At 42.9% G+C, this 25,535-nt stretch overlaps 1 protein-coding gene across 2 annotated transcripts in view; it reads left to right on the top strand.

Moving 5' to 3' along the window:
• The first annotated feature begins 4,030 nt into the window (after positions 1–4,030).
• TYR (tyrosinase) overlaps positions 4,031–25,535 on the top strand; it is a 63,856-nt gene continuing 42,351 nt past the window's right edge. Inside the window, exon 1 of one of the 2 annotated variants that reach the window (XM_082245902.1) lies at positions 4,031–4,892. In XM_082245902.1, coding sequence (XP_082102028.1) covers positions 4,062–4,892 — 831 coding nt within the window. In that variant the 5' untranslated portion in view covers positions 4,031–4,061. Of the gene's footprint in view, positions 4,893–17,191; positions 18,054–25,535 lie in introns of those variants that run through there. The other variant, XM_082245901.1, reaches the window with a different exon arrangement.

Here is a 25,535-nt window from a genome sequence, read left to right as displayed (position 1 = left end):
CTGTCGCTGTATTGAACAAGGCCCTGAGGTAGACAAGGGACTGGGTGGGAATTAGATGGCTCTTCTCCAAATTTAGCAGCCAGCCGAACGTTTGAAGGGTGGACACGACTTGGTCCAGGTGCACCAACAGAGAGAGAAGGTCATCTAAATAGTGATGAAGACGAATGCCCCTTGTTCTCAACAGAGCTACCACAGCCAGCAAAACTTTTTAAAAGGTTTGTGGAGATGTGGAAATCCCGAAGGGGAGACACGTGAACTGCAGGTGCAATTGACCAACGGCAAACCGGAGATATCTCTGGAAATCTTCTGCAACAGGGACATGGAAGTATGTGTCCTTTAAGTCTATAGACACCATCCAGTCTGCTGGTTGGACCGCCTGTTGAATAGAAAGAAGAGTTTCCATCTTGAACCTTTCCTTTCTGATAAATCGTTTTAGGAAGGTCAGATCGATGACTGGTCTCCACGATCCATTTTTCTTTTGTACCAAGAAAAGAGGGGAGTAGATTCCTTGGCCGTGCTCTGGTTCTGGTACGGAGAAGACAGCCCCTTGAGACACCAGAGACTCTATGTAGGAAAATAGTACCTGCCGCTTCTCTCCTGAGGGTGGCAGGAAGGTAGGAAAAAATCTTGGTCTTGGTGCTTCACTGAAGGCCTACTTGTGCCCGCATGTGACTGTCCTGACAGTCCAGGGGTCCCGGATTGAGGCCGCCCAGACATGCCGGAAGTGTAGCAACCGAGCCCCCACCCGACATGCCTGAGCGGGCCCAATCTCAAAAAGACTTGGTCGCACCACGGTCGCCAGAAGGAACACTCTTCAAGGATTTCCGAGAAGAGGTTTGTCTTGGTCTCCAATTATGACCAAACTCTCTGCCAGGTCTATAGGTGCATGCTTCCCTGGCACGATCTGGAACATACCTCCTGGGCTGCCCCTTCTTCGGATTGAGAGGGCGTCAATCCTGAGGGAGAAAACCAGACTTGCCGCCTGTAGCCCGGGTTATAGCCTCATCCAGCTTATTCCCAAAGAGGGAGGAACCCCCGAAGGGAATACGGCACCAGACCTGCTTGGAAGCTGTGTCAGCCATCCAAGGGCGGAGCCACAGAGCCCTCTTGGTTCTGAGGACAGCATAACCCTGGCCAACAGACGGATAAGGTCAATAGATGCCTCCCCCAGAAAAGACGAAGCCATCCTAAGTTCCTGAATCGGGGAACTTCTGGCAGCCTCCTCAGAAACATCCACTGAGTCGGGCCATAACTCCATCGCTTTGGACATTGCGGCCAAGTCCAGTGCCGGCTTGCAAGCCATTCCTGCAGTCAGGTAGATTCTCTTAAGATCAGAATCCATTCTTCTGTCTAGAGGATCTTTAAAGGAGGCTGTATCTTCTAGTGGAAGGGTCACATGTTTGACCAGCCTCATGAATGCGGTGTCCACCAAGGGAGGAGATTCTAGATTTTTTATATCTTCTTCCTTAAAATGATATAGCCGGGACATTTTGGAAAGCATGGAGTTCTTCCTTTCCACTTTACTTCACTCCTCCGTAATAATGTCCCCCAATTCACCTAGAAAGTTAAGTCGCTCTTTGCAGAGCTGCTTCAAGAATTTCTTCTGCTTTGGCAGAGAAACAGCCTGATCTTCCCAAATCAGGGTCTCTCTTACCACCCTCACCAGGGAGGGGACGAGAGCATACTCTAATCCCAAGCAAGGGTCCTCCACCTCTGAGTCACTATCTGACAGGAAGGCTGACGGGTGACTAGGCTGAGAGGTTTCAGGATCCTCCCTAGGCTGTGCTCTTCCAGGGGGAGGGCTTGGAGGAGTCACGTCTGGGCTCTGCGCCCGACCTAGTCCCAATTCTGCCAGGGAATCCTTGATGACCCTCTTCCCAAGGGCCTCCAGTCTTTGGTCTGAATTGTCCCTCTCTCCCGCAGCCTGGGAGAAGCACTTATCGCACATCGACTTGTGTCTTCAGGGACATGTGCACCACAACCCCAACAACTCACTCTGTCTGGATGTCTCGAGGGGCCAGCTGAGGCAGATGCCTTCCCCCGATGCTGGGAGCCTGACGGGGACCTCCGAGCGGATCTCGAGGAGGAATGCGGGTGGTGAGATCTCGAGGGATGCTCATTCCTGCATGAGGAGTGCCGAACATCTGACCTAGGAGGGCTGTAAAACAAAGGAACAGAGCAAGACAAACAGGGAGCCAGGGACATAAATAATGCCCCAATCCCCCCTCTCTACGCACACCAACCCCCAAGCCCTGCATACCTGTTAAGGGTGGGCTGACCACCAGAGGGCGGAGAGGCTTCCATTCTGGCGCTGACCTGCAGGGATGAGCCGGACAACAGGATCAGAGAAGGAAGAAAAGAGGGGGGGGGGGGAAGCAAACTCCCAAAATCCTGGGGTCAAAAGTACTCACCAGGAAACCTGGGTGGGCTCAATGCAGAGTAACAGCAGATGCAGCAGGCAAACAAATGCTTGTAATGGATCAGAAGCAGTAGAACCGTCTTCCAATAGCAAAAATGTGTATTCTACACACTCTGCTGACATCTGAGAGGTTTTTAAATATGGCGCCCACTGACGTCATTAATCGGCGCCGAAAATCCGCACTGCGCCTGTGCCGCACCGCTACCGCACATGCGCGAGAACCAAGCCTCGTTCCTGAGGCGCTCGTGCATGCGCAGTAGCCAGAAAAGGCCGGCCGGTCAGGAAGTGAGCTCTGACCGGCCCTGGAGCACTAGCCACCAGGGAAATCGGCGGAAAAGGTAAGAGAAACACAAAGGAAGGCTGCAACATAATTTAAGCTGCCATGGAGCAAAAAATAAACAAGGAAAAAGTACTCACTGACCACCAATGAAACCGCTAGCCACCAGGGATGGATGGGACTTCAGACACACACCGGACTTCATATTTGGGGGGCAGGCCACCTGCAGCAGCTGGGTTTTTGGCCAAGGTGCACACAATAGAATCTTCACCCTGCTCCATACCCCGCAACAGCTGGGGCTTATTGGAGAAATACTCAATACCCGAATGGTAGAGTTATCCATCTCCTGGGATCCGTTTTCAGGTAGGATACAGGTAATCCGTTAGGAGGACAAAAAAGGAACACGTGTGCTGAACAGGTGCAAAGATTAATGGGAGTGGATGTCCTATAGGGTAGGTTTGGAGGCGGGACTAAACCCGATACGTATGCTGCCACGGAGTCTGTCAGGAAAATTGATTTAGTTGATGCTTAGAACAGACTTCCAGCAAAGGTAGTAAATCTGTCAACAGTCTGTGAATTAAAATATAAATTTACACCAAAAAAATATCCCAAAAAAAGCAAAATAAAAAAAAAAAACTTTAAAACAAAATTTAAAAAAAGGAGGGAGGGTCGGGGGGGAAACTAACCACTTTGTCTTTTTCTTCTATAACTCAGTATTTTGTTACTTTATGCCTTCAGTAAAAATAATAGCAGAATGTCAAAAGAAAACGTCAAGTACGCCTTCATTTTTATTTTGTAATTCGAAATAAAGAAATGTAGTATAAAAAAAAAATAGGACTTTTAATTCACTAGGTTCTCAATTATAGTTTCAACTTTTTAATGAATGATGACTGGGAGAGCCTTGGCCCGTCACATGGCAAACCAAACCTAACCTAATAAATTAATTAGTTCCGCTTTTCGTACTGTGCTGATGTAATTTGTCTTTTATTATATTTGTTTGCACTATTTTAATTAGAAAAACAAACAGTCATTTAGGTTAAATTAAAATTAATTATATATATATATATATATATATATATATATATATATATATTATTTTTTTTGTTTTTTGGACTACTAAATTCCTATTGCAAAAGTTGACAGTAAAACGTTTTTCTAAAATTATTGAATGCATATCTGAATACTTTTTTTTTTAAGTCACTCCTTTCATTCCTGTGATCATCACTAGTGCTAATGAGGGGAGGGATTGTAAATGTTCTTCAGTGGAGTGAGGAGGGGGAAAAGTGATATAAGCCTGAACATGTGAGAAGAAGGATTTTTTTTTCCCCCTTGGTTTGTTTGAGAGGTTTGAGGAGGATCACCAGGATGGAAAGTACTACAGTGCTTTTAGCAGCTAGCACCCTGCTCCTGGTACTTCATGCCTCCTACGGACAGTTTCCCAGGGCTTGCAGTACAGCACAGGTCCTCTTAAGCAAGGAATGTTGCCCAGTCTGGCCAGGAGATAATTCTTCATGTGGAGAAGTCTCAGGCAGGGGAGTGTGCCAAGATGTAGTCCCCTCCAACTCCCCAGTGGGTGCCCAATTCCCTTTCTCGGGCATTGATGACCGAGAAAACTGGCCCATTGTCTTCTACAACAGGACCTGCCAATGCCAGGGTAACTTCATGGGCTACAACTGCGGTGAGTGCAGGTTTGGCTACACAGGACCAAATTGCACCGTTAGACGCAACATGATCAGAAAGGAAATCTTCAGGATGACCACGGCTGAGAAAGACAAGTTCATTGCCTACCTCAACTTGGCTAAACGTACCATCAGCCAGGACTACGTTATTTCCACCGGCACTTACGAGCAGATGAACAATGGCTCCAATCCGATGTTCGCAGATATCAATGTCTATGATCTGTTTGTGTGGTTGCATTACTACGCCTCCAGAGATGCTTTCTTGGAAGATGGCAGTGTGTGGGCCAACATAGACTTTGCCCATGAGGCTCCTGGCTTTCCGCCTTGGCACAGGTTCTTTCTGCTGCTTTGGGAACGAGAAATCCAGAAGGTGGCAGCGGATGACAATTTTACTATTCCCTTTTGGGACTGGAGAGACGCCCAGCAATGTGATCTCTGCACTGATGAGTTTTTTGGGGGTACGCACCCTACCAGCAACAACCTCCTCAGCCCAGCTTCCTTCTTCTCCTCCTGGCAGGTAAGTTCCACCCTTGTCTTGGACATGGGCATTATCTCTTCCCTTTTACTTTGCATGCATAGTTGTCCACTGTAAGTCCACCCAAAATGTTTTTGTTTTGTTTATATAGATACAGTAGGTAGAGTGGGGCAATATTAGACTCTCTGTTGGAGTTTTTACTGCTATCTGGGGCTCAGAGATTTTCTTTCCTGTTCCTGAGTTCCTCAGAAATTCTGCAGCACTAGCACATGCAGTGATGAAAATCTGATGGAGGTTATATCCTTCCCCCTACATGAGCATTTTTATTTATTTTTTTCTGTGTCCTTGGTGCATTTGATGTTTTCCTCACTTTCAATCTGATGAAACCATTGTCCCTGGCACAGTAAGCAGGGCCAGTGCTTCCACTAGGCAAACTAGGCGGCCGCCTAGGGCGCACTGCCACCTAGGGCGCAGCCATGGCCAGTGCCACATTCCTCTCCTGTCACCTCCTCATACCCTGTGGATGTCACCTCTAGAGAGGGTGGCACTTTGTATATGAAGGGGTGTGTACGGTTAAAGGGGGTTGTAGGGTTCAAGAGGGGCAGTGTGTGCAGGAAGGAGGTGTAGCATTAAAGAAGGGCAGTGTTTACAAGAAGGGGTGTGTAGCATTAAAGGAAGGTAGTGTGTATATGAAGGGGTGTGTAGGGTTGAAGGGGGGCAGTGTGTATATGAAGGGGGGTGTAGGGTTAAAAGGGGGCAGTGTGTGTATGAAGGGGGTGTAGGGTTGAAGGGGGGCAGTGTGTATATGAAGGGGGTGTAGGGTTAAAAGGGGGGCAGTGTGTGCAGGAAGGGGGTGTAGCATTAAAGAAGGGCAGTGTAGCATTAAGGAAGGTAGTGTGTATATGAAGGGGTGTGTAGGGTTGAAGGGGGGCAGTGTGTATATGAAGGGGGGTGTGGGTTAAAGGGGGGTAGTGTGTGCAGGAAGGGGGTGAAGCATTAAAGAAGGGCAGTGTGTGCAGGAAGGGGGCAGTGTGTACAAGAAGGAGGGTGTAGCTTTAAAGGAAGGTAGTGTACATATTAAGGGGTGTGAAGAGGGTTAAAGGGGGGCAGTGTGTATATGAAGGGGGTGTAGGGTTAAAGGGGGCAGTGTATATACAAAGGGGGGTGTAGGGTTAAAGGGGGGCAGTGTGTATAGGAACTGGGGTGTACGGTTAAAGGGGAGCAGTGTATATAGGAAGGGGGTGTAGGGTTAAAGGGGGGCAGTGTGTATATGAAGGAGTGTGTAGGGTTAAAGGGGAGCAGTGTGTAAAGCAATGGGGGTGTATGGTTAAAGGGGGCAGTGTGTATATGAAGGGGATGTAGGGTTAAAGAGGGGCAGTATGTGCAGGAAGGGGGTATAGCATTAAAGAAGGGCAGTGTGTGCAGGAAGGGGGGGGGCAGTGTGTACAAGAAGGGGTGTGTAGCATTAAAGGAAGGTAGTGTGTATAGGGTGTGAAGGGGGGTGTAGGATTAAAGGGGGGCAGTGTGTGCAGCAAGGGGGTGTAGGATTAAAGGGGGCAGTGTATACAGGAAGGGGAGTGTAGGGTTAAAGGGGGGGGGTCATTATGTACAGGAAGGGGGCAATGTGTACAGTTTTACTTTAGGGGGGGGGTGCAAGTATCTGGTCTTGCCTAGGGTGCAAAATATTCTAGCACCGGCCCTGACAGTAAGGGCCCATTCACAACTATGTATTGTTATAACATGGGGTAAAATGACCTTGGGGGCAGTGTGTGCAGCAAGGGGGTGTAGGATTAAAGGGGGCAGTGTATACAGGAAGGGGAGTGTAGGGTTAAAGGGGGGGTCATTATGTACAGGAAGGGGGCAATGTGTACAGTTTTTTTTTTAGGGGGGGGGGGTGCAAGTATCTGGTCTTGCCTAGGGTGCAAAATAGTCTAGCACCGGCCCTGACAGTAAGGGCCCATTCACAACTATGTATTGTTATAACATGGGGTAAAATGACCTTTTAGGCCCCTTTCACACTTGTACAACCTGAAAGTGACACATTTTTGACAGGACTTAAACCAATGCCTGTGTAATCTTGAGGTCTATGGACCTCAAGTCGCATCAAAGTCAGACCAAAGTTGTGCAGGGTCTACTTTGAAGTCGCTGTGACTTGAAGGCGCACAGATATGAATGGTACAAATTGCAAGTGTGACAGGGGCCTTACTGCAATGCAGAGGTTCTTTTCAGTGCCTTTCATTTTCAATGGTCCCCAATGCACTAATACAACACACCTGAATGCACCCACACGTTCTGTTGGTTGTGATGAGCCACTAACAATAGTACAACAACAGAAAAGACAGGCAGTCACTAAAGCCGGCCATAGATGGTTTGAATCTATGGGTTCACAATAGGTGAACAGAGAAGCAAACACCGCATGTGAAATGGAGTCACAGATCTAGCAGAACCCTACAGCAAAGAGTACCTCGTGGAGGAATTTCCTACTGTAGTCACCAGTGGTTATCCTCCTCTTAATTTTGTGGATGAGTCTGGATTGAGAACACTATTTCCTGAAGGGATATCTATTTTCTTTATACGCTTGAATGACCCAAAGCGTGTATACTTTGTTTGGTCCACGATATCCGGTAAGCCTTTGATCTACCTGTTCCATCAAGGTGGTCAAGAGGACTTATCTGCACCTTGCACTTTTATGGTGGACACCTCACGAATTAATTAAATGATGGACTGTTTTTATCTAATTGCTTAAGATTTATGGACACATATGCACTATCTATCTATCTATTGTGAGGGATTAGCTCGGTGGTAGGCGTATGGGTGACCCCTTTGGGGGTGCGTTTTCACAGAGAGATAGCCGAGCAGAGGTTGAAAACAAGACTGATTTATTCATGCAATTTACTTCACACAATTGCAAGCGTCAAAACAGCCAAAATAAAATAAAAGACAAAATAAATCCTTGCCTCTGTGGGCGGCTACCTTCTCACGCTGGAACCTACCTAAGAGTCTGTCTCCAACCTACTGTTGGAGCAAACTTTCTTATCCTACAGCGGATACTCAACAGTCCATGTTTTATCTATAACAGGTCCCTTTACTCTTCAGACTCTTCACATTGAACACAGTTCATTTAACAGATCCCTTTACTCTTCACACTCTTCACATGGAACATGTCCCTTTGTTTTCTTTCCACGTAGCAAAACAGTCCATGTCCTCACCTTTGAGACGTCTTCACACTTGGTTACCCTCCTTAGCTTCACATCGCTTTAGGGGGTCTTCTCCCATGCTCCCCAGCTTGTCGGGAGGCACACATCCGACTGTCCCCCTCTCCCAGCCCACACGGCGACAGGCGGCAGCAGTCCTTCTCCCATGCCCACACGGCGTCGGGAGGTACACGTATGTCTGTCCTCCTCTTCCCAGCTCACACAGCGACAGGAGGCAGCAATGCATAAACTTTCTTTGGACAAATTATAGAGGCCTTAATTTCCTCATTCCGAACAGCTGAAGGCCTTTCAACCTCCTTACACCTTCCTGCTGCCTTTGGCAGCCGACACCCTATAATAATTAGTGAACTTTTCAAAGCAGGTGGGAATGTGTCTCCTCTCAGTGACTACATTCCCAGATTTACCTGACTTCCTGTCACACTATATATATATATATATATATATATATATATATATATATATATATGCACTTTATCTGCTTAATTTTTCACATATATTTGCACTTTTAGTTTTTTGCGAAGTATATATATATATATATATTTGCATTTCACTTATGAGTTTGCACATTTTTGCACAATTTTGCACATGTATTTGCACTTTATAATGCAGATATGAATACATGATTTGCACTATATGTGTTTAATTTTATTATCAGCACTGCATAGGGACTGGCCGAGATTCGAACCATGTGTGGGCAGGCTGAATGTAGCCAATTTGGTCAGATTTTACTTGTGATTATTGCTAGCTGCTGTTATAGCTGCTAGCAATAATCACTGCGTCCTGTCCCCACCAGGAGAATATAATGGCTCCGCGGAAAGGATTCCCCCATCAACACTTAGGCCCCTTTCATACAGGCGGACCGTTCAGATCCGCCTGTCAGTTTTTTTGGCGGATCTGAACGGTCACCCCATGCATGTCTATGGGGCATTGGATGTCAGCGGAGACATGTCCGCTGACATCCGATCCATCAAATCTAAACGGATGGAAACCCTATTTTCCATCCGCCCAGCGGATCGGATGGGATCGGATGAGAACGGACCGACGATCCGTTCCCATCCGATTCCCCCATAGAGATGCATGGGGACCTGACAGCTGTGTCTCCGCACACAGCGCAGAGAACAGCTGTCATCCTACTGCTCAGCTGGGGATTGGCGGATCGATCCCCCGCTGAGGTAAATGGAGTCCGTTTGACAGACTCCGTGTGTGAAAGAGCCCTTACTGGGGGGAATAGTGATTTTCTTTCCTGCAAGCTGTGACTGTAGGAAAGAAAACTGCTCCATCTATGTCCACTCCAGCCTTAGTGAAAAGAAATCTAATGGAGCTCTGGATATCTATTAAACCCTGACAAGGTTTCCAACCCTTTCCCACCCAAAAACCACAGAAAGGAAAACTTTTGGCTGGACAGATACTTTAATCACTTCCGGACCGCCCACAGTGTATTTACATTGGTACTTTGATGCTAAATACCAGGGTTATGGCAGCTATCTGCTGCCATAACCCCAGTATTTTTTTTAAACGGTGGCCAGTCCGCTTTAACATAAGGGTGGTCCCAGTGGCGGATTTGCGTGGGATCATCTTAATGGGCAGCGGGAGATGTGCCCCCCCCCCTGCGGCTTCCTGGTCGTTTTCCCCATTTACTGGACCCCGGCGGTAGCGGGGAAAATGATCCAGTCCGCTGTCCCCTCTGGCAGGAAGTCGAGTGAGGGCAAGATGGCCCTCACTCGACTCAATGGCACTGGAGGACCGGAGCGACGTCATACGTCACTTCCTAGCAACGGATTTAAAGAGCCCATTTTTTTCATCTTAAAAAAAAGTCTTTTCTTTTTCTTTTTTTTTTCTTTTTTAGTGTAGATGGTGAGGTCTTTTTGACCCCAGATCTCACAATAAAGAGGACCTATCATGCTTATTTCTATTAAAAGGGATGTTTACATTCCTTGTAATAGGAATAAAAGTGATCAAAACATTTTTTTGAAAAGGACAGTGTAAAAATAAAAGATAAAATAAATAGGAAAAATGAAAGGGCCCCGTCCCTGTTAGGTCGCGTGCAGAAGCAAACACATATGCAAGTCGCGCCCACATATGTAAACGGTGTTCAAACCACACATGTGAGGTATCGCCGCAATAGTTGGAGCGAGAGCAATAATTTGAGCCCTCCTCTGTAACTCTAAACTGGTAACCTGTAGACATTTTTAAAATGTTGCCTATGGGGGTTTTTAAGTACCAATGTTTGTCGCCATTCCAAGAGCCTGCACAATTTTGAAGCATGACATGTTGGGTATCTATTTACTTGGCGTAACATTATCTTTCACATTATGGAAAAAAATTGGGCTAACTTTACTGTTTTCTTAACTTTTTAATTAAAAAAAAGTGTATTTTTTCCCAAAAAATTGCGTTTGTAAGACTGCTGCGCAATTACGGTGTTATAAAAAATATTTCAACAATCTCCATTTTATTCTCTAGGGTCTCTGCTTAAAAAAAATATATATAATGTTTTGGGGTTCAAAGTAATTTTCTAGCAAAAAAATGTAGCACCCTTTTAGGTAGGTGCTAGGCAAATTATAAAGGAGGCCCTGTCTGCTTATCAGAGGGGTCTAATTGTCCAGCTAGGCTGTCATGTGTTCCAGGTGTGTCTGTTAAGCTTGGGGAGTCTCCCCATTGTGTCCAATGAGGGCTCTTATTGGACAGTGGGGGAAACCTGGCCAATAGCACACCAGGGCTTGTATCTATCCCAGAGGGCAGAATCTGCCTCAATGCATCCTCGGGTGGGGTATAAGTCTGAGGGGAGCACATGACAGGGTGTCTTTGGCGGGAAGCAGAGTCCCAGGAGGAGGGTGATGGCTGTCTCTCCTCCTGTCAGCGCTAGTGAAGGTGTCCTTGGTGGTCGGCCTGAAGGACAGAAGGTTGAGCTGAGCTGAGCTGAAGAGAGGGATCCAGTGTGCTGTGGACCGTCTGGAGCTGCTGGGCAGGAGTTTCCAGGAAAGCAGTGTTTTCCTGGAGGAGCTCAGCTATGAGGAAAGATTAGAGGAACTGAATTTATTCTGTTTTGAGAAGAGGAGATTAAGGGGGGATATGATCACCATGTATAAACACATAAGGGGTCCATACAGTATAGTGAACTTGGTGTTGAGTTATTCACTTTAAGGTCAACACAGAGGACAAGGGGGCACTCTTTACGTCTAGAGGAAAACAGATTTTTTTCTCTCCAAATATGGAAAGGTTTCTTCACAGTAAGAGCTGTGAATATGTGGAAGAGACTCCCTCCAGAGGTTGTTCTGGCCAGCTCACTAGATTGCTTTAAAAAAGGCCTGGATTTTTTTCCTAGGTGTACATAATATAAATGGGTACTAACTTTTTTTTTTAGGTAAAGTTGATCCAGAGAATATCCGATTGCCTCTCGGGGGATCAGAAAATGGAAAATTGTTATCAAATACTTACCGTAATTTTCCTTTCCTGATGGACTCCATGGCAGCATACGTTTGGGTAGCCCCACCTCCACTCCTACCCCATAGGACCCCACTCCCATAAATCCTTGCTCCCCTTCAGCATCAGTGTTCTGTAACTAGCCTACTCAGGAACTGGGAGGGGATTCCTGCTGCCATGGAGTCCATCAGGAAAGGAAAATTACGGTAAGTATTTGATCACAATTTTCCGTTTTCCTGACAGACTCCATGGCAGCATACGTTTGGGAAATAACTTGCAAAACGCAACAGGGTGGGCAGATGCTGAACAAAAAATGTAATTAACACCTGCAACCGACAAAACTTGAGTACCAAGATTAACAGAGGAAAGAGCCGCTGGCTCAACACAATAATGAGACATAAACATGTGAATGGACGACCAAGACGCTGCTCTGCAGACCACTTCCGGAGCGACATGTCTTGAAACCGCCCATGAAGTAGCGACACCACGAGTCAAATGCGCAGTCACCACTTTAGGAGGAGCCAGGCCCTTCTCTCTATAAGCCCAATGGATGACCTCTACTATCCAGGAGGCAATTGATCTTGAAGAGGCACGCATACTCTTGTTCTTCCCTGAAAAAAGGGTAAAGAGGTAATCCGTCTTCCGGAAAGGAGCTGTAACTTCCAGATATTGTTTGAGCGTGTTGCCCACACCCAGTGGATGAACCTCCAGAGACTCGGAAGATGAGTTGTAGGTAGGAAGGACAATTTCCTGGTTCTCGTGAAAGACCGAGGTGACTTTAGGTCTTGACTAGGGATGATCGAACGGTTCGGGTCGACCATCGGTTCGACCCGAACATTGGCTGTTCGAGGTTCGGCCGAATTTAGAACTTTTTGCTGAAAAAGTTCAGAATTCGGCAACCAGAACCGACCAAAATGCAATGGGACAGGAAATGGGCTTTAAAAGCCCGTGATTGGACCAGAACCATCAGTAAAAGCATATTGAGGGGGCAGGAGAATGCTAGGAATGTAATTGGAGTGACTAGGGGGTCCATAGTCCAATCATTAGTGAATACACCCCCCAGTATATAAGATAGCCCCCGCCAAATTCCTTGCATTGTTATACAGGGACATGGAAGAGAGTGGAAGCAGTTCTGTTACTTTTGCTTCAAAGTGTCATTTAGCAATTTTTAGTGTGAGGAAAGGGATATCTAGTGTAGTTAGGGTTCTATTTTCCACTATAGTTAGCTTTAATTATTCCGTTTCTGTAGGGAAAGTGTTAAGTGTAAGGGGACCGTAGTGTAGTGTAGGGTTAACTGACTCTGACTGCTATGGCAGGGTGATAAAACCCTTCCATATCAGGGTGACCGCTATAGAGAAAAGATTGTTTCTCTTATGTCACTTTCAGAGCACTGATATGGCTTCTCACCGGTCAGACTTTTTGGCTGCAGGCGTTTATAGGGATTTTTTGAGGACATGTTTGGAGTCAGGCATGACATCTGAACATGTGTATAGGGGGTATATATACACACACATGTCTGTATATATACACCTGCACATATATAGGTGTGAAAGTAGCAGAACACTATACTTGCGCTAATTAAATAATTAACACCAATATGGCTCTGCTCCTATCACACCTATATGTGTGTAAGTGTAAAATACATATAAGTGTGTTTGTATATATATATATATACCCCTATACAGAAGTTCAGATGTTTTGCCTGCCTCCAAAGAACCCAAAAAAAATGCCTGCGCCAAAAAAAAACGCCCAGGTGTGTTTTTGAAGGCATTTTTTTGGGCATTTTTTGGGGGTCTTTGGAGGCAGGCAAAACATCTGAACTTCTGTATAGGGGTATATATATATACACACACACTTATATGTATTTTACACTTACACATATATAGGTGTGATAGGAGCGGAGCCATATTGGTGTTAATTATTTCATTAGTGCAAGTATAGTGTTCTGCTACTTTCACACCTATATATGTGTAGGTGTGTGTATATATACCCCTATACAGAAGTTCAGATGTCATGCCTGCCTCCAAAGAAACCAAAAAAATGCCCAAAAAAAACCCTGCAATAACACACTTGGGCGTTTTTTTTTGGCGCAGGCGTTTTTTTGGGCATTTTTTTGGAGGCAGGCAAAACATCAGAACTTCTATGTAGGGGTAAATATACACACATACTTATATGTATATATACCCATACACATATATAGGTGTGAAAGGAACAGAACACTATACTTGCGCTAATTAAATAATTAACACCAATATGGCTCCGCTCCTATAACACCTATATATGTGTAAGTGTAAAATACATATAAGTGTGTGTGTATATATATACCCCTATACAGAAGTTCAGATGTTTTGCCTGCCTCCAAAGAACCCAAAAAAATGCCCAAAAAAACGCCAGCGCCAAAAAAAAACGCCCAGGTGTGTGGTCTTAGATTGTAAGCTCTAAGAGGGAAGGGGTTGATTTAAATGTAAAGTGCTGCGTAAATTGTCGTTCCTTTTAAAAGATACCCATAGTAAATTATGAAAGGCTTTGAGGGCCTATTCGCATCTATGCATTGCCATTTTGTTTTTAGCACCGTAGCATCATAGCGGCTGTTCAGCCGCTTGATTGTTCCTACAGGCGACGGGAGGGGACCCCCCCCCCCCCACCGCCCTCCGGTGCGAGCTGGAGAAGGAATCCGTGGAAGTACACCATAGAGAATACCAAAGACCAGATGGTCCCTGGCAGTCTCTTTGACTCTCGGAGGCCTGGGCGCAACATTATGACGTCACTCCCAGCCTGGCAGTTGTAAATACTGCTGTGATCTTGGCTGTAGAGCCAAGATCGTTTTTTTTTTTTTATCTTAGACTATTCAGCCTGAAGGAGAGATCTGAAGTCTTATTGACCCCAGATCTCTCCATAAAGAGGACCTGTCATGCCCTATTCCTATTACAAGGGATGTTTAAAAGAAAAAAAAAAAAAATTAATTAAAGGGAAAGTGTAAAAATAAAAAATAAAAATAAAATAAACAATAAAAAAATGTAATTTAAAAGTGCCTGTCCCTGCGTGCTCGCATGCAGAAGCGAGCACATACATACGTCGTGCCCACATATGTAAACGGCGTTCAATACACACATGTGAGGTATCGCCGCGAAAGTTAGAGTGAGAGCAATAATTTTAGCCCAAGACCAGCTCTGTAACTCTAAACTGTAAAAAATTGTAAATCATCGCCTATGGAGATTTTTAAGTACCGAAGTTTGGCGCCATTCCACTAATGTGCGCAATTTTAAAGCGTGACATGTTAGGTATCTATTTACTCAACGTAACACATCTTTCACATTATCCAAAAAAGTGGGCTAACTTTAGTGTTTTTTTTTTTTTTTTTTAATTTGTGAAAGTTTTTTTTACAAATAATTTAAGTTGAAAAATTGCCGCGCAAATACCGTGGGACTTAAAAAGTTGCAGCGACCACCAATTTATTCCCTAGGGTCTATGCTAAAAAAAAAAAAAAAATATAATGTTTGGGGGTTTTGAGTAATTTTTCTAGCAAAAATGATGATTTTTACATGTAAGAGCGGAGTGCCAGAACTGACCTAGTATGGAAGCGGTTAAAGAAGAACTATAGATAAAACTTTTTTATTTATTTTTTATTTTAGATAGAGTATTTTTTTTTTTTTTATGCCATCTGCCTCACATTGGGGAGATTTACCTTCACTTCCTGCCCCATAGCCAAAAAGGAAGTGAGAGGGAATTTCTGCAATTTAAGGGAATCCCTTGAGGACCCCCCAGGTCACCAGAACTAGTGTCCCCATTGCATACCTGGGAATTAGGGACACCTATCAGCAAAATGATGTAGGCATGGGACACACCCCTTGCCACGCCCCCTAAGAAGAGAATTATACAAAAAAAAATAGTTAGTTAAACCCACAAGTGCTTTTTTCTTTTTTTTACCACTACTATTCCTTTACACTGACTTTTGAAATGTACAAATGCAGCAATTTAGAAATTGGATGAAAGGTTTAGCATTGGGAAACACTTTTTGAAAGATAAAAAGTGCATTTTATATACAACTATATAGATCAGACCCAAATGAGGGACAAATGAGGAGGAAAGAGGGACAGAGGGACATTGCTCCAAATCAGGGACAGTTGGGAGCTATGCCCATTGGAAAGATTTCCCCCTAAATACTTTTCTGGGGACAACCCAAAATTTGGGATTTCCTTTACTTCCACTTTCGATGATAATGGTAAACAGGACAAATATAGAGGGGGAATCTCCTTAACGGGGGCACAGACAGCAATAAAAACTTTCAGGGGTTCTAATCCCTCTCCACCCCATCCAAAACTAAAAGAAATGTTTAGCCTTTAGTTATACTTTAAGGCTTCACAAAGTAATGCACCGTAGCGAGGGTTAGCAAAAAATTTGTAACACATGCGATTTTTGGGATGTTTTGGTGCATTAGCAGCCAATTATTTTCAATTGGCTGCCTAATACAATGTATACTAATTACTTTCTAATAACACAAGACACATATGTAATAAGGGTCCTTACTATTTATTGACTCACTACCCCTACTGGGCGTCCGCTCCACACATCAACTACTTTTTCAATAAAATAATACTTTCTAGCTTTTCTTTTGAACTTTTTCCCTTCTGCTGTATTTAGGTCAAGCCACTTTATTCCTGATCCCAGCTGCCTCATTTGCCAAACAATAAAATCAAACAGCTTCAATTGAAGAGGAAGCAGTCAACAAGAAGTTCATTTCATTCAACTAATTGTTTAGGAATATCACATGTAGCCGAACTTTTCTCAAACTACAAATGGAACACAAATGGAGCAAAAACAATTACAATTGATGACTACAGCGAACAAAAACAAAGTCTAATAGCTTTTAGTTTTTGTTTTTTTTTTAAAAATGATTTAGTTGATTGCTTGGAACAGACTTCCAGCAAAGGTAGTAAATCAGTCAACAGTCTGTGAATTTAAACATAGATTTACACTTAAAACAATAAATAAAAAAAATCCCAAAAAAGCAAAATAAAAAAAAAAAATGTAAAAAAAGGAGAGAAGGTCGGGAGGGGGGAACTCAATTAACTACTTTATCTTTTTCTGCTATAACTCAGTATTTGATTACTTTATGCCTTCACTAAAAATAATAGCAGAATGTCAAAAGAAAACTTCAAGTACGCCTTCATTTTTATTTTGTAATTTGAAATAAAGAAATGTAGTATAAAAAAAAAAATAGGACTTTTAATTCTCTAGGTTCTCATTCATTGGTTCAACTTTTGAATGATGACTGGGAGAGCCTTGACCTGTCACATGGCAAACTAAACCTAAACCTAATAAATTAATTAGTTCCGTTTTTCGTACTGTGCTGATGTAATTTGTCTTTTATTATATTTGTTTGCACTAGTTTTATTAGAAAAACAAACAGTCATTTAGGTTAAATTATAAATTAAGAATATTTTTTGTTTTTTTGTTTTTTGGACTACTAATTTTCCTATTGCAAAAGTTGACAGTAAAACATTTTTCTAAAATTATTGAATGCATATCTGAATATTTTTTTTTTTTTAAGTCACTCTTTTCATTCATGTGATCATCACTAGTGCTAATGAGGGGAGGGATTGTAAATGTTCTTCAGTGGAGTGAGGAGGGGGAAAAGTGATATAAGCCTGAACATGTGATTAGCCAATTAATAAGTGAGAAGAGGGATTTCTTTTTTTCCTTGGTTTGTTTGAGAGGTCTAAGGAGGATCACCAGGATGGAAAGTACTACAGTGCTTTTAGCAGCTAGCACCCTGCTCCTGGTACTTCATGCCTCCTACGGACAGTTTCCCAGGGCTTGCAGTACAGCACAGGTCCTCTTAAGCAAGGAATGTTGCCCAGTCTGGCCAGGAGATAATTCTTCATGTGGAGAAGTCTCAGGCAGGGGAGTGTGCCAAGATGTAGTCCCCTCCAACTCCCCAGTGGGTGCCCAATTCCCTTTCTCGGGCATTGATGACCGAGAAAACTGGCCCATTGTCTTCTACAACAGGACATGCCAGTGCCAGGGTAACTTCATGGGCTACAACTGCGGTGAGTGCAGGTTTGGCTACACAGGACCAAATTGCACCGTTAGACGCAATCTGATCAGAAAGGAAATCTTCAGGATGACCACGGCTGAGAAGGACAAGTTCATTGCCTACCTCAACTTGGGTAAGCGTACCATCAGCCAGGACTATGTTATTGCCACCGGCACTTACGAGCAGATGAACAATGGCTCCAATCCGATGTTCGCAGATATCAATGTCTATGATCTGTTTGTGTGGTTGCATTACTACGCCTCCAGAGATGCTTTCTTGGAAGATGGCAGTGTGTGGGCCAACATTGACTTTGCCCATGATGCTCCTGGCTTTCTGCCTTGGCACAGGATCTTTCTGCTGCTTTGGGAACGAGAAATCCAGAAGGTGGCAGCGGATGACAATTTTACTATTCCCTTTTGGGACTGGAGAGACGCCCAGCAATGTGATCTCTGCATTGATGAGTTTTTTGGGGGTACCCACCCTACCAGCAACAACCTCCTCAGCCCAGCTTCCTTCTTCTCCTCCTGGCAGGTAAGTTCCACCCTTGTCCTGGACATGGGCATTATCTCTTCCCTTTTACATTGCATGCATAGTTGTCCACTCAAAACCAACTTTTTTTTGTTTTGTTTATATAGATAGGTAGAGTGGGGCAATATTAGACTCTGTTGGGTTTTTACTGCTATCTGGGGCTCAGAGATTTTCTTTCCTGTTCCTGAGTTTCTCAGAAATTCTGCAGCACTAGCGCATGCAGTGATGAAAATCTGATGGAGGTTATAGCCTTCCTCTATATTCACATTTTTATTTATTAATTTTTTTTTCTGTGTCCTTGGTGCATTTGATGTTTTCCTCACTTTCAATGTGATGAAACCATTGTCCCTGGCACAGTAAGGGCCCATTCACAACTATGTATTAAAACATGGGGTAAAATGACCTTTTAGGTCCCTTTCACATTTGTACAACCTGAAAGTGATGCATTTTTGACAGGACTGCAATGCCTGTGTAATCTTGAGGTCTATGGACCTCAAGTCAAATCAAAGTCAGTCCAAAGTAGTTCAGGGTCTACTTTGAAGTCGCTGTGACTTGAAGGTGCACAGATCTGTATGGTACTCATTGAAAATCATGGGGTATGACTCGTCATGTGACTATGCTGTCCCAAGTCGCAGGACAAATTGCACAAGTGTGACAGGGGCCTTACTGCAATGCAGAGGTTCTTTGCAGTGCCTTTCATTTTCAATGGCCCCCAATGCACTAATGCAACACAGCTGAATGCACCCACACGTTCTTTGGTTGGGATGAGCCACTAACAATAGTACAACAACAGAAAAGACAGGCAGTCACTAAAGCCGGCCATAGATGGTTTGAATCTATGGGTTCACCATAGGAGAACAGAGAAGCCAAACACCACATGTGAAATGGAATCACAGATCTAGCAGAACCCTGCAGCAAAGAGTACCTTGTGGAAGAATTTCCTGCTGTAGTCACCAGTGGTTATTCGCCTCTTAATTTTGTGGATTATGAGTCTGGATTTCCTGAAGGATTTGTGACATCTGCCATACAGGGATATCTATTTTCTTTGTACGCTTGAATGACCCAAAGAGTGTATACTTTGTTGGTTCCATGATATCCGGTAAGCCTTTGATCTACCTCTTCCATCAGTGGTGGTCACACACCTAAGATCACTCAAGAGGACTTATCTGCACCTTGCACTTTTATGGTGGACACCTCACAAATTATTTAAATGATGGACAGTTTTTATCGAATTGCTTAAGATTTATGGACACATATGCTATATATATATATATATATATATATATATATATATATATATATATATATATATATATACACTTAACCACTTTCAGACTTTCAGACCAGAGGATTTGGCTGCTCAAAGACCAGGCCCTATTTTGCGACTTGGCACTGCGTGACTTTAACGGTCATGCGACGCTGTACCCAAACGAAATTGACGTCCTTTTTTTCCCACAAACAGAGCTTTCTTTTGATGGTATTTGATCACCTGTGCGATTTTTTTTTTTTTTTTGCGCTATAAACAAAAAAAGAGCGACAATTTTGAAAAGCTAACAATATTTTTCACTTTTTTTTTTTTTTTTTTTTTTTTTTTTTTTTATATGAAATTCTCAAAAAAAAAAAAGTAAAAATCTAAATTTTTTAACATTTTAGGTTAAATTTGTTTTCTGCTACATATTTTTGGTAAAAGAAATCGCAATAAGCGTATTTTGATTGGTTTTCACAAAAGTTATTGTGTTTACTAACCACAGAAAGATTTGACCTCACTGAGCTCGAGCTGTTTTGCAAGGAGGAATGGGCAAAAATTTCAGTCTCTCGATGTGCAAAACTGATAGAGACATACCCCAAGCGACTTACAGCTGTAATCGCAGCAAAAGGTGGCGCTACAAAGTATTAACTTAAGGGGGCTGAATAATTTTGCACGCCCAATTTTTGTTTTTTATTTAACAAAGTTTGAAATATCCAATAAATTTCGTTCCACTTCATGATTGTGTCCCACTTGTTGTTTGTTCACAAAAAATTACAGTTTTATATCTATGTTTGAAGCCTGAAATGTGGCAAAAGGTCAAAGTTCAAGGGGGCTGAATACTTTCGCAAGGCACTGTATTTTATTCTATGTCCGCTTATGTTTGAGGTGTAGCAGGAGGGTGCCACCATTATTGCACCATTGCATCATTGAATTCTCTGCAATTTTTTGTTCAGATTCTCTGCACTTGTGCTTAGTGAGCATATGACTGAGATGTGGTAGAAGGTTGTTATCATTATTGTACTATCACATTGCGCTACTGGTTTTTTCTACACTTGTTAGGAAGATCCCTTGATTAAGTTTATGGTTTATTTAACCACTTTACCACCGGAGGATTTTGCGGTCTTACGTCCAGGCCACTTTTTGCGATTCGGCACTGTGCGACTTTAACTGACAATTGCGCGGTCGTGCGACGCTGTAACCAAACAAAATTTACGTCCTTTTTTTCCCACAAACAGAGCTTTCTTTTGGTGGTATTTGATCACCTGTGCAATTTTTACTTTTTGAGCTATAAACAAAAAAAAGCGTTTATTTTGAATAAATAACATTTTTAACATTTTTTTTTATATGAAATTCCCCCCCAAAAAAATGTAAAAATCGAATTTTTTTTTTAATTTTTGGCTAATTTGTTTTTTGCTACCTATGTTTGGTAAAAAAAATCACAATAAGCATATTTTGATTGGTTTGCGCAAAAGTTATTGCGTTTTACTAACTAAGGGAAAGATTTCTGTCATTTTTGGTGTTTTTTTTTTTTTAACGAGTAATGGCCGCAATCTGCGTTTTTTTTTTTGTGGGTCTGCGACATTGCGGCGGACAGATCGGACCCTTGACTGACATTTTTGACACTTTTGGGGGTACCAGTGACATTACTGCAGTAATCAGTGCTATACATATGCACTGTTGCTGTAAAAATACACTGGCAGGAAAGGGGTTAATTTTATTGGAGAGGGAGGGGTTAATGTATGCCTGGTGCTTACTGACATGTGTAGGGGGAGGTGACTGAGTGAGTCAGGGACAGATCGGATGTTCAGCTATGCTGAACACTGCAATCTGTCACTCCCTGTCACTGAGGAGATCCGCCCGCTCTGTTTACACAAGCGAGCGGATCTCCAAACTGGATTCCCCCACGATCGGGGAAGAGCGGCGGCGATCGCCGCCACTCCTCCCCTGGCCCGACTCCCGCTGTGAATGAAAACAGCGGGAGCGCGCCTACAGGGGGAGGAGTCCAGCGACGTAGTACTACGTCGCTGGACGATAACGAACCACTTTGCCGCAGTACAGTCAACGTGACCGGTCGGCAAGTGGTTAAGTAGCTGCATACATTTAGAACATCTCCTAAACGCTTGGGGATACTCATTTCTCCTATTTTTATAGGCGTGGTGGGTTAGTGTCAGTACAGTGAGAGTGCATTTTCTTTTCTTTTTTTCACTGGTTACTGCATTAGTGTCACTGGTCCCAACTTGTCAGGTGTCCAATTTGTCCTCCGCAATGTCACAGTGCTGTTCAAAATGGCTGATTACTGACTATTGACTACTAGAAAAAAAAAAAAAATTCTATAAAAATATCCTATAGTTTGTAGATGCTATACCTTTTCTGCAAACTAATCAATATACGCTTATTGGGATTTTTTTTTTTTTACCAATACACATAGCAGAATATAAATTGGCCTAAACTGATGAAGAAATTCAAATTTCTTTTTTCATTGGATATGTTTTATAGCATAAAGTAAAAAATGTGACTTTTTTTTTTTTTTTTTCCAGCATTGTCAGTCTTTTTTTGTTTATAGCGTAAAAAATAAAAACCACAAAGGTGATCAAATACCATCAAAAGAATGCTCTGTTTAGTGGGAAAAAAAAAGACTTAAATTTGTATTTGGGTACAGCATCGCACGTCAGCGCAACTTTCAGTTAAAATAATGCAGTGCCGTATTACAAAAAATGGCCTGGTCATTAAGGGGGGTAAAACCTTCTGGGTTTAAGTGGTTAATCAATGAAACCTGCACCACTGCAACCATGTGAATGTCATGTGATTGTAGCCTGGTCTAATCTATCTGAATGGCTTGTGTTTGGCAGGCTGTACGCAGCAAGGGAAATTTTTACGGTATTGCAAAACATTGCAGCCATGGCATGTGAACCCCGTACGGCTGGGCTGGGTAATAAAAAGTTGCTCAACCACCTGTGTGTTTTTTTTTTTTGTTTTTTTTATTTGGTATGTCAGAGAAAGATACTTGATATGAGACTGGCATATATAGAAAAAGATCAGGAGTGGGAAGTTCTAACTGCAGACCTTATTCCCAAGCTACAAACCAATCTCATCACATTTTTTTTGTGTAGTGCTGTCATTCATGCAATATGCAGCTCAGCTCTGCAGTGGACATCATCACCAGACAGTGGTATAGTCAGCGATCACCGATTTTTTTATTATTTTTTTATTATTATTATTATTATTATTATTATTATTTTTTATTTATTTATTTTTTTAATTGTTTTTTTATTTTATTATTGTTTTTTTATTATTATTATTTTTATTATTCGTTTTTATTATTATTATTATTATTTTTTATTTTTTTTTTTTTATTGTTTTTTTATTATTATTATTATTATTATTATTAATTATTATTATTATTCTTGCAAGACTGGTCAGAACGGTCATCAGAAATCTAGTCAAATTAGGAGGATCTCCTATGGGTGGGACTAATGGCAACAAAAAAATAGTAAATGGTATATGAATAAAAGCGATTTTTATTAATATAATTTCATAAAAACATTAGTACATGAAATAATGTAGCAGCATGTACAAATATGATACAAAGAAAAGGACATGGAGATACCAGGTATATAGCACCATCAGATCTGATGGGTTGACAGCAATCATTTAGGGTGATTGATGTATTGGAACCAAATCCCTCTGCTCCTCAAATGTCCCCCTTCCTGGTCTAAGATATCGACCACAACAACAAAAATACACTATAAGGGTGTGTGTGTGTGTGTGTGTGTGTGTGTAATATAATATATATATTTAAAAAAAAAATGAACTATGCATACTGCGAAACTGCATGTTCTGTGTGAATGGGGACATACACTATAGTACCAAAAGTATTGGGACGCCTGCCTTTAATCCGTAGAGTTCAATATTGAGTGTGTCCACCCTTTGCAGCTATAACAGCTTCAACTCTTCTGGGAAGGCTGTCCACAAGGTTTAGGAGTGTGTCTATGGGAATGTTTGACCATTCTTCCAGGAGCACATTTGTGAGGTCAGACGCTAATGTTGGACAAGAAGGCCTGGCTCATTGTCTCCACTCAAATTCATCCCAAAGGTGTTCTATCAGGTTGAGGTCAGGACTCTGTGCAGACCAGTCACGTTCCTCCACCCCAAACTCGCTCATCCGTGTCTTTATGGACCTTGCTTTGTGCACTGGTGTGCAGTCATGTTGGATTAGGAAGGGGCCATTCCAAAACTGTTCCCAAAGAGTTGGGAGCATGAAATTGTCCAAAATGTCTTAGAACGCTGATGCTTTAAGGGTTCCCTTCACTGGAACTAAGGGGCCAAGCCCAAACCCTGAAAAACAACCCCACACTGCAAGCCCCCTCCACCAAATGATTTGGACCAGTGCACAAAGCAGGGTCCATAAACATGGATGAGCAAGTTTGGGGTGGAGGAACCTAACTGGCCTGCACAGAGTCCTGACCTCAACACCAATAGAGCACCTTTTGGATGAATTAGAGTGGAGACTGCAAGCCAGGCCTGTTCGTCCAACATCAGTGCCTGACCTCACAAATGCATTTCTGGAAGAATGGTCAAACATTCCCATAGACACTCCTAAACCTTGTGGACAGCCTTCCCAGAAGAGTTGAAGCTGTTATAGCTGCAATGGGTGGGCCAACTCAATATTGAACCCTACGGACTAAGATTTGGATGCCATTTAACCACTTTACCTCCGCTCACATGGAGGCTACTGCGGCAAAGTGCCGCGATCCCGTCCAGCGACGTAGACCTACGTCGCTGGACTCCTCCCCCTGTAGGCGGCGCTCGCGCGCCACCGGAGGCGCGCTCCCGCTGTTTTCATTCACAGCGGGAGTCGGGCCAGGGGAGGAGCAGCGGCGATCGCCGCTGCTCTTACCCGATCATCAGGGATCGAGTCTGGAGATCCGCCCGCATGTGTAAACACAGCGGGCGGATCTCCATAGTGACAGGGACTGACAGATCGGAGTGTTCAGCATAGCTGGACATCCGATCTGTCCCTGTCTCACAAAGTCACCTCCCCCCCCCCCACACGTCAGTAAGCACCAGGCATACATTAACCCCTCCCTCTCCAATAAAATTAACCCCTTCACTGCCAGTGTCATTTTTACAGTAACAGTGCATATATATAGTACTGCAGTAATGTCACTGGTACCCCCAAAAGTGTCAAAAATGTCAGTCAAGGGTCCGATCTGTCCGTCGCAGTCCCGCAAAAAAAATCGCAGATCGCCGCCATTACACGTTAAAAAAAAACCAAAAATGACAAATCTTTCCCGTAGTTAGTAAACGCAATAACTTTTGCGCAAACCAATAAAAATACGCTTATCATGATTTTTTTTTACCAAACATAGGTAGAAGAAAACAAATTGGCCAAAAATTAAAAAAAAATTAGATTTTTACATTTTTTTGGGGGGGGGGATTTCATATAAAAAAATGTGAAAAATATTATTTTCTCAAAATAAACGCTCTTTTTTTGTTTATAGCACAAAAAGTAAAAATCGCACAGGTGATCAAATACCACCAAAAGAAAGCTCTGTTAGTGGGGAAAAAAGGACATAAATTTTGTTTGGGTACGGCATCGCACGACCGTGCAATTGTCAGTTAAAGTCGCAAAGCGCCGAATCGCAAAAAGTGGCCTGGATGGAAGACAGCAAAATCCTCCGGTGGTAAAGTGGTTAACGTTCATGTGCGTGTAAAGGCAGGCGTCCCAATACTTTTGGTAATATAGTGTATTAAAATGTTACTAAGCTATTTTCCCTCCAGGCTGAAAGTTGTTCATTCATAAAAGGTTGCGTGAATCCGGTAAATACCGCTTTATAGCCACTAAATGGAGGTGACCATTGTAGGAAATAAGTATTTCTAGATTGTAAGCTCTAACGAGCAGGGCCCTCTAGTTCCTCCTGTTTTGAACTGTATTGTAACTATATTGTCTTCCTTCACATTGTAAAGCGCTGCGCAAACTGTTGGCGCTATATAAATCCTGTATAATAATAATATAATAATATTTGTGTGCATTTTTTAAATGAACTTATGGACATTTTGGAACTACCAGCTTTTCGACGGTGGATTGGCGCAAAACAACAAATGTAGGGTCTTTTTAGTGACCATTAGGAAGTATTTTCTCTGATTCACTCTACTAGTATTCAACCTAGAGAAAAATTGCTGCAGGAAATCTAGTGGCCATAATGAGGATTTTCCAGATCCACAAAAAGAGCGAC

Source organism: Pelophylax lessonae, assembly GCF_965119305.1.
Source record: "Pelophylax lessonae genome assembly, chromosome: 2".
Lineage (NCBI taxonomy): Eukaryota > Metazoa > Chordata > Amphibia > Anura > Ranidae > Pelophylax > Pelophylax lessonae.
The sequence above is the reverse complement of the archived record's forward strand: the minus strand, read 5'-3'. Positions and strand labels throughout refer to the sequence as shown.